Genomic DNA, 9,265 nt, shown 5'->3' with positions numbered 1-9,265 from the left:
GGCCAATAGCAAAGGGACATTTGTCATTTGTGTGAATTTAGCCGATTAATTATGGATTAATGAGAAAATTACATGTGGATAATCAAGATTAGGGTGTTTTTCGAGGCGACATGTCAGCAATAATCTTTAGTAGAGAAGATTGGGAAAGGTATTAGAGTAAAAAATAAATTATAAGGTCTTCACAGCCCTTAAACGCTAGTGGACAAAGCGTTTTAAAATATGAGATTTTTCCACCTCTAAAAGCTAGACGTTCTTATATTAAACGGAGCTTTTTTGAGTAGTGATATTTCCAAATGTATTTTTGATACGTTTACTTAAATTTACTAAATTTACTTAAACAAAAAGCGAGGCTTAAATGGGCGATTGAGGGGGACGATAACATGAAATATTTCCACTCAACAGTAAAAAGATGACTGAACAAAGCGAAGATAGGGGGATTGCATATCAACGGTAGCTGGTGATACGCTCATGGAATGGTACCGATCAGTTAGTTATAGTTGGTTGAACGTAAAGAGAAGTGGTCAAGACGTTTCATTAGTGCCATAACTTATTATCAAGTGTTTTATTTCTTTAAGTCATGTAGTTATTGGTTTAGTAATTAGTAGCATGTCCAACGTAATATTAGGATAATAGGATAGTGGGTAGTTTTACTTTGTTGCAGTTTATTATTAGTAGTAACCGTATGTATGCTTATATATATATATATTTGTTATTTGCTTGCTAATGAAGGAATGAAAAGTATTTGGTTTAGCCAAAGTCTGTTTCCTCTCTTTATTTCTTTGGAGATTAGCCATCTCGAATCGGCTCCTATCCTCGGAGTTCACGGTCGACTCGAAGAGACCGTATCAATGGTGCTTTCATTGAGTCCCTCCCTCAATGAGTCACTAGCCAACACCAATCAATCCCTTGAAACAAACAACCAACTTCTCACTATACTAAATGAAAAAATGAGTATTCTGATCGCTTCCTCTGAGTCCACCAACACCAAGCTTGACATGGTTTGTCACCAAATTGCGGCTAATAACCGTAAGTTAGAAGCTATGATCAAGCAACTCTCTACCACCATTACCACCACTAGCCACTACCTTGAATCCATTGCTCCACCGCCTCCACCTCTAGCAGTCCACACTACCACCGCCACTAGTACTATTACATTTGGTGATCCCGCACCATTAACACCACCTCCGTCGTTTAACCCACCACAATCGGTATTACTCGAAACTGTTCAAACTATTCCCCATCACCGTAGACAATACCCCTCCTGTCATCATAATCCCCTCTCGTGAGCTTCACCAACCAACCTTGTTTAAAGTCAAACAAACTAGTTCCATAACTTCATACGTCACAGTCACATTTTTACCGAGCATCGCAACCATTTCAACAGCCTTTCCGCTCCACGTTTCACTCTCGCCCTCACTCTTCATCCTAATTGGTGGTCATTGCTCACTGTTAATCCATTCAAGTCACACCCACAAACCACCAAAGCTTGTTTTTCTACAACAGAACGTGAGCCACCATGGACGCTTCCAATGATTTTGTGTTTCGAAAAGCAGTAGCTATTTTATGAAAATGGATGTCCGTTCATACGGCCGCCCTGAAAACCACCATGGAAGACACCGCAAATTATCAAATTGTCACTATTATAAGCGAGTTTATGGACAACCACTCTCGAAACCACCGTGGACGACTTTTCCAACCTTGAGGACAAGGTTGATTTTCAACGGGTGGGTATTGATACGATCATGAAATGGTACCTATCAGTTAGTTATAGTTGGTTGAACATAAAGAGAAGTGGTCAAGACATTTCATTAGTACCATAACTTATTATCAAGTGTTTTATTACTCTAAGTCATGTAGTTATTGGTTTAGTAATTAGTAACATGTCCAACGTAATATTAGGATAATAGGATAGTGGGTAGTTTTACTTTGTTGCAGTTTATTATTAGTAGTAACCGTATGTGTGCTTATATATATTTGTTATTTGCTTGCTAATGAAGGAATGAAAAGTATTTGGTTTAGCCAAAGTCTGTTTCCTCTCTTTATTTCTTTGGAGATTAACCATCTCGAATCGGCTCCTATCCTCGGAGTTCACGGTCGACTCGAAGAGACCGTATCAGCTGGGTTGAGAATCCTACTGCCATCAAATCAGAGATTTTCGACTACTTTCAGAAATTTTTTGATCGGGACACAAACAGTATGACTGTTCTTAGTGACCTTAAAGACCTGGGTTTTAATGTCATCTCAGCAGACGAGGCAGAATGGCTCGAATCACCATTCTCAGAAGCGGAAATTTGGCTAGCGATAAAGGGTTGTGGCGAGTCAAAAGCACCGGGCCCTGACTGTTTTAACCTTGGGTTTTACAAGAAGTTTTGGTGGCTAATAAAAGAGGATCTCTTCAAGGCAGTGGCGTGGTTTTGGCAACACCAAGAAATATCAAAAGGGTGCAATGCCTCGTTCATAACTTTGATTCCAAAAAGGAATAATCCATTGGGTTTAGGCGACTACCGACCTATTAGTTTACTTGGTAGCTACTACAAGATCATCGCGACCCTAATAGCTAATAGACTTCAAAAAAATTGATCCCCAAGCTAGTAGGAAGCGAGCAGAGTGCGTTCACCAGAGGTCGTTTCATCCTGGATAGTATCTTAATAACTAATTAAGTGGTGGAAGATATCAAGCGAAATAAACGAAAAAGCCTCATATTCAAAGCCGATTTCGAGAAGGCTTTTGATAGCCTAAATTGGGACTACCTCCTTAAGATTCTAGTAATAATGGGTTTCGGAGTGAAATGGCGATCGTGGATGGAAGCATGCTTGAAATCCGCCTCAATATCCGTTCTCGTAAATGGCTCGCCTACGGATGAATTCTTGTTAAATATGGGGGTAAGGCAAGGAGACCCCCTATTCCCCTATCTTTTTATTCTTGCCACTGAAGGCCTTAGTAGACTTACAAAATGTGCATTGGAGAAAAATCTTTATAAGGGGGTGGAAATAGGATCAGAAAAAATTCTCGTGTCTCACTTATAATATGCGGACGATACGATGTTTTTTGGAGACTGGAGCAAAAAGAATGCGAGATGCCTTATGAAATTGCTAAAATGTTTTGAGAAACTATCGGGATTAAAAGTGAACGTTTCCAAAAGCTGCATATATGGGATCGGTGTATTAAATGACTCGATCAATCTGATGGCCGAGGCTCTAGGCTGCAATGCAGGTAAAATGCCCATGACCTACCTCGGTCTCCCTATTGGTTCTAGAATGAAAAAGTTGAAAGATTGGGTACCCGTCATTGAAAAGGTTAAAGGTCAATTGGCGGATTGAAAAGAAAAAACGAATTCCTTCGGTGGCCGACTCACACTCATAAAATCAATTCTCAACAGCCTCCCGTTGTACGCTTTCTCCCTATTCCGTGCTCCCTCGGGTATCATCGACTTGCTTGAAGGTTTGAGACGTAAGTTTTTTAGGGCGGGTCGGGTGAGGATAACAAAATGTCGTGGGTGGGTTGGGACACCATTCTTTCTCCTTACGTGAAAGGTGGTTTAAATAACGGATCTCTCAAAGCCAAAAACCTTGCCTTATTGGGAAAATTATGGTGGCGTTTTCATACCGAAAGTACAGCCTTTTGGGTTCGGGTAATCAAAAGTATTTACGGAAGGGATGGGGGTTTGATACCAAATCGTGATGACATCATTTCTCACAAGGGCTCAACATGGCACTCTATTCAACAAACTGGTAATGAATTGAGAAAGCTCATTTTTCACTTTCCATCTTCGTTCACTAAATCGGTCGGTTTGGGTTGGGATACACTTTTCTGGAAACAACCATGGATTAACAAACGTCCACTTTGTGAGGTCTATGAAAGGTTATACAGGTTAGAGATTAACAAGGATGCAAGAGTCTCAGAGCGAGTGATTCAGAATGGACCTGAAACATCTTTTTGCTGGCATTGGACACGACAACCTACGGGTAGAACGAATGGTGAACTTGATCAACTTGTAAACTGTCTGCTTTCATATTCCTTCTCATCCTCAGGCAAAGACGTATGGAACTGGACCCTACATCCTAAAGGACGCTACATAACTGCTGCTTTCGCATGTCTATTAAACGCCAACATCCTGCAACATGCACACCTTCCTACTGCCACAATGCGTAACATTCTCCTTCCTCAAAAAATTGGACTTTTCGTTTGGAGAGCAAAGTTGAAGCGCCTTCCTGTCCGTTTTGAACTTAGTAAGAGAGGAATATCGCTTGATTCTACATTATGTCCGGTATGTAAAAGTACAAATGAAACCGTGGAACACATTCTCATCTCTTGCACTTTCGCAAATGAGCTTTGGTAAAAAAGCTTTCGATGGTGCAACTCAGGTAACCAGCAGTATTCAAGCATTAGCGATATGTTTCAGGGTGTTCTCCGACTCCAAAACCCGTCATCTAAATCCAAAGTATGGCAAGCAATGGAGTGGGTCGTTGGTTATTACATTTGGAAAAACCGAAACCTTCAAGTGTTCGAGCAGAAAAAGGGGAGTATTCCGATGGTTTTAAATGAAATCCAAATACAAAGTTTTCTATGGATAAGTAATCGTTCGAAGAACCACAATTTCGACTGGAATCAATCGCTCCTAAATCCAAACATTTTTTACAATCACGGTTGAGAGGAAAGCTAGTAAAGTTTATAGTTTTGTAGCTATCGTACTTTTATTTTTCCTGATTGTTGTATTCGTTCGGGTTCTGTCTATCTGCATCTCTCGATGCAGCTTACCACTTATGTAATCTGTTTTCTTTTGAAATGAAGTTTTGCTTTTCCAAAAAAAAGAAAAAGATTAAATGATAAACTACACAAGTTTTATGATAAAGGTTATTTGAGGTTATTTGAGGTTATTTTGAGAAGATATCATTAAATTGTTGTTGATTTATCAATTATTCATTTAGAAATATCACTTTTTATATTTTTATAAAACCTAAAAGTTTAAAAAAGTAAAAAAAAAAAAAAATCTTTGTGCCAAACATGATGATAGTAATAGAAGCTAAATATAGATAGATATGACTTGTGATTGATGAATTACTATTACTATACTATCTAAAAGACAAAACCCTGTAGCACTATTCATCAATAGTAATCAGAGGTATTTTCGTCATTTCACCTTTTTTTTAAATTTTTTTTTTGGTCTCCAACGATAAAAGAAGCAACTTTCGTAAAAGAACCAACCCTTCAATGTTACCAAAAGATGTCGAAAAAATTCTTTTTTACAAAAAAATCAACTACCTTTTTTTTCTTCCTCAACGATAAAATATGCAACTTTCATAAAAGGAACAACCCTTCAATGCTACCAAAAGATGTCGAAAAACATTCTTTTTTACAAAATAGATCAACTAACTTAAAAAAAGGAACGCTAAAAGAAGCAACTTTCACAAAAAGAACAACCCTTCAATGTTAGATGTCGAAAAAAATTCGTTTTTATAAAATAGATCAAGACTTTTTTTAACTCGCATTCAAAACGTAGCTACCGGCTCTAAGCGAGGGGCTACACAACTAGTTATATATTGTGATAGTGTGAAATTACAAAATTAGGGGACTGACTTGATATTTGTTAATAGTGTAAGTGTGAAATTTTCATCTTTTAACTGATCTCCAAACACCAGCGATTATAACAAAAACCCCAATGGACTGCCAATGCCAACAGTAAATCAATTAACATCAACATCTGAATCTAAATAACTCCTAAACATCATCATAATCATGGCGAACAAGAAACAAAAAAACAATGAAAACGATAAAGATCCAATTCAATATTACGATATAACAATCAACATTTTATTCTCCATTGTATCCGAACCCTATTTTCTCTTCCATTTTCTCACTTTCTTCGCTTATTTCTCCATTCGATTCTCCACTTCTCAATTGTTCTCTCCTCAATTTTCCGATAACCTAATTCATCGTGTAATCCTATCCTTTTTCTCTATCTGCATCACTTACATGTTGATTTTGTTGTTAATTTGAATATTAATTGATCTGCAAATGCTTTGATTTGTTACAGGAACTTCAAGCGCTGATTGCTTTTGTTACATTAGCTGTTGTTAAGGTATATAGTGTTGATTACAGTATCTGAATTGTTAACATGTAGTTGTTCGAGTGTTTAACCCTAATTTTGATTATACGACTCTGTATATTTGAGTTGATTTGGGGAAATGTAGCTTACAGGTGTAATGTATATGAAATTATGGAATTATATATGTTGTTTTTATTATATATTTATTTATTTATTTTTTCCTTTTTTTATGTGCATAATACTGATGAGTTTGGTGCCACTAGGTTTTACTGATAACTGATGCACAAATATCCCATACACCACTCATGTGGTATTGGGTTTTGTTGTTGTTGTTGATGCACAAATATATGACTCTTTTGCTTGATGCAGATGGTGAAAGAAGAAACTTGGGATGGTGTTGTTGCAGATATGCTATTATATGCTAAGGTAGTCGTTTTATTGATCTTACTTGTTTGTAGACTCTTTCGAGTTTTCTTATCAATTTAAAAACTTATGATAAGTTGATTTACAACTGTGTGATATCCAGAGATCTTGTGCTGTTTATGCGTACTTGTTGATTATTGATTATCTACCCTAAATTAAATTGATTTGTCGTTCATGAAGCTATAGATATTGTAGAAATAGGGTCTTGGAAAATTATATACATGTTGGCGGACAATTCTGATAATTTCGTTTTTACCGGATAACATTTTCTGCCAAATAAATTCTTTGAAGAGACAAAATGTAGTCATAGAAATGGAACATCTATATTTGGAAGATATTTTGGCTGTTCGATTTGTCTTGGATTCTGATGAGTGTAAGCTAGAACAATATGAACTTTATTCTGTATCACCTTCCCAGATTCAGTTAGTCAGTTATTAACCCATTTGAGATTGGTTAATAAACATCCCATTGCCCTAATTTAATGATCTTTCAAGATCTTTATGTTAATTAGGAAAGACTTAATTCTATGTACGTGCCCTTAAGTTTAGGGAGTTTGGTCCTTGGCGTAGTTTGTAGTTGTGTTCTTTTGTTGTCAGTGATTTCATTTACGTATAGAATCGTAATTGTAATTATGACGTTACTAAGTTTGAGTTCATGAGTTGTAGATCTACTTTTTCAGGTTTTTCTTGTTGGCGTTTCCTTAATCGTGGATTATCACTTGGCACTCTGGTTCATGTTTACCTTCTTAGGTATGCTTATTTCTCAAAAATCATTTTTCGAACTCCTAATTGAGTTTGGCAGATAACTCATATTGCACTACGTGATGATTTCAGAACTTATTTGTTGTTAGCATGATGAATTTTGTACTACTCGATACTTATGAGTTATGTATCGTATATACTTCAGTCGTCTACAAATTATCGCTATTAGATTTTATATTGGTTTATGATAAGAAAATCTGAAAACTTGATACCTTGTTGTCTGTGTTGTTTCATGACAGTTATATATCTCTTTACACAACAACCTGCGTACATGGGCCTAGGTATGCAATGAATTTTTGTTTTTTTTTTTTTTTTTTTTTGCATGTTTATTTTCTGAAGTTTTAGGGTATAAACTTTCCAATAATGTAATTTTAGGTTCTGCAACACAATTAACACCCCTGCAATTGGAAACTTTATTGACTGAAGGTGGAACATCAAGATTTTGGCTGGTTAGGCAATGATTGTGTTAATATGTATATATTAATATTAATATTATTAATATTAGTTCATATATATAATATACGAGGAATATCACACAATCTGAACCATTGATCTGTTTTTTGACAGGTGGAATTTCGTTCTTCTTTTTCATCTACCTGCATACGCACTAGCCGAGTTCTCCCTGAACTTTCCATTACGTGTGTATCTAACTTTAATCACAAACGAAAAGATGTATATATACGTATATATCTTTATGACCCTATGTTTATTCTTGCAACAGCTTCTCAAACAAGCATATATCTTTTGGAGTAGTTGATCTTGGTCTTTTCCCAAATACTGCTGCAAGATTTGGAATCTCTCTTGGTACGTATTGATCATCATCCCGTCCCGTGTGTTGAATCCGTTTATTTTTATATGATATTTTAAATTTAATTAATGTACAGGAATACCTGATCAACTCCCAACTTATATCTTATTTGATCATAACGAAGAAGTTTCTCGTTTTCCTGAAATCCATTCTGTAACTAAAGCTACAGATATAACGAAGGTATTTCATGACTTCCATATATTGTAAGTTTCTAAGTAACAAGGGTTGGGCCGACCCATAAACACTTTTTGGTTAACTTTTAAACATTTATAGTAATAACTAATTTGCTAATACAAAAACTGTGTTTTCATGATAATAATCTAACTTCTTGATTAAGCGAGCTTGTAAGCATTATAAAAACACACTCCGGGTTCATTTCAACGCGTTTGACCAATCCATTTTAGCTATATTTTTTGTTTATTTAAACCATTACTCGTCCTGAGTGGTTGGGGTTGGGGCCTGAGTTCCTTGCAAGAGGTCTCATGTTTGAATCCTGACGAATATTTGTGGGTGGCCATGGAAGGGTTGGAAACAGCCAGAGAGTAATCCTGCTGGGCTGCGTACATCAGAGTATGGGGTCGGATTACTCGCCCTTCTGGGTATCCCGAACAGGGAAAACCTTCTACCTTATTTGAACCATTAGAAATAGAAGATTTTCAAAATTAACTTAATTATTAGTAAATGGGTTAAAATTGTCACGTATTTTTTTTTTTTTTTTTTTCACATATTGTTCTTGATTGCAGAAACTTCTTTGCCAACATTTTGAACTCGACAAACACCTGCTTGATTATGTTAACGGAAAATAGGAGTACGATGCTTTGTAATATGATTTTCTTCGCAATATTCTACTCAAGTAATTACATACTCTTTCAAAAGTTAAATTGTAAGTTTCCTGTAATCTTATGGTAAAATTTTGAGTTCTGTTACCTGTTCACAAATTTCCATTTTTAATTAATGTAAACTGGAATGGAATGTTAGAGTGATAGTTTTTGAAAGTTCCATTTAAGTACCCTCCCTTGTGGCCTAGTGGTACGCTTAATACCTTGTGGATTGGATGAGGTGGAAGGTCTCAAGTTCAAGTCCCTCTCTTAAAAATATCCAGGGTATTTACCCGATTATGGATTGCCCCAGGAGGTTTTACCGACCTGTATTCTAGGGATTCGGCCCGCTCCGCCTGCCCCTCGGGAATCGGGATGGTTTAAGGATCGGGTCCTCGTAATGCGGTTC

The 9,265-nt window shown here is 36.5% G+C and overlaps 1 protein-coding gene across 1 annotated transcript; it reads left to right on the top strand.

Moving 5' to 3' along the window:
* Positions 1-5,701: 5,701 nt before the first annotated feature.
* On the top strand, positions 5,702-8,999 carry LOC139864531 (uncharacterized). The gene is made up of 10 exons (XM_071853116.1): positions 5,702-5,937; positions 6,035-6,079; positions 6,416-6,472; positions 7,149-7,218; positions 7,470-7,511; positions 7,606-7,679; positions 7,798-7,868; positions 7,952-8,034; positions 8,115-8,218; positions 8,782-8,999. The coding sequence occupies exons 1-10, from the start codon at positions 5,737-5,739 to the stop codon at positions 8,842-8,844; spliced, it is 810 nt and encodes a 269-aa protein (XP_071709217.1). The 5' UTR covers positions 5,702-5,736; the 3' UTR covers positions 8,845-8,999.
* The last annotated feature ends 266 nt before the right edge of the window (positions 9,000-9,265 follow it).

The sequence above is a fragment of the Rutidosis leptorrhynchoides genome, chromosome 1 (genome assembly GCF_046630445.1).
Source record: "Rutidosis leptorrhynchoides isolate AG116_Rl617_1_P2 chromosome 1, CSIRO_AGI_Rlap_v1, whole genome shotgun sequence".
Taxonomy (NCBI): domain Eukaryota; kingdom Viridiplantae; phylum Streptophyta; class Magnoliopsida; order Asterales; family Asteraceae; genus Rutidosis; species Rutidosis leptorrhynchoides.
This window is presented reverse-complemented; position numbering and strand designations above follow the sequence as displayed.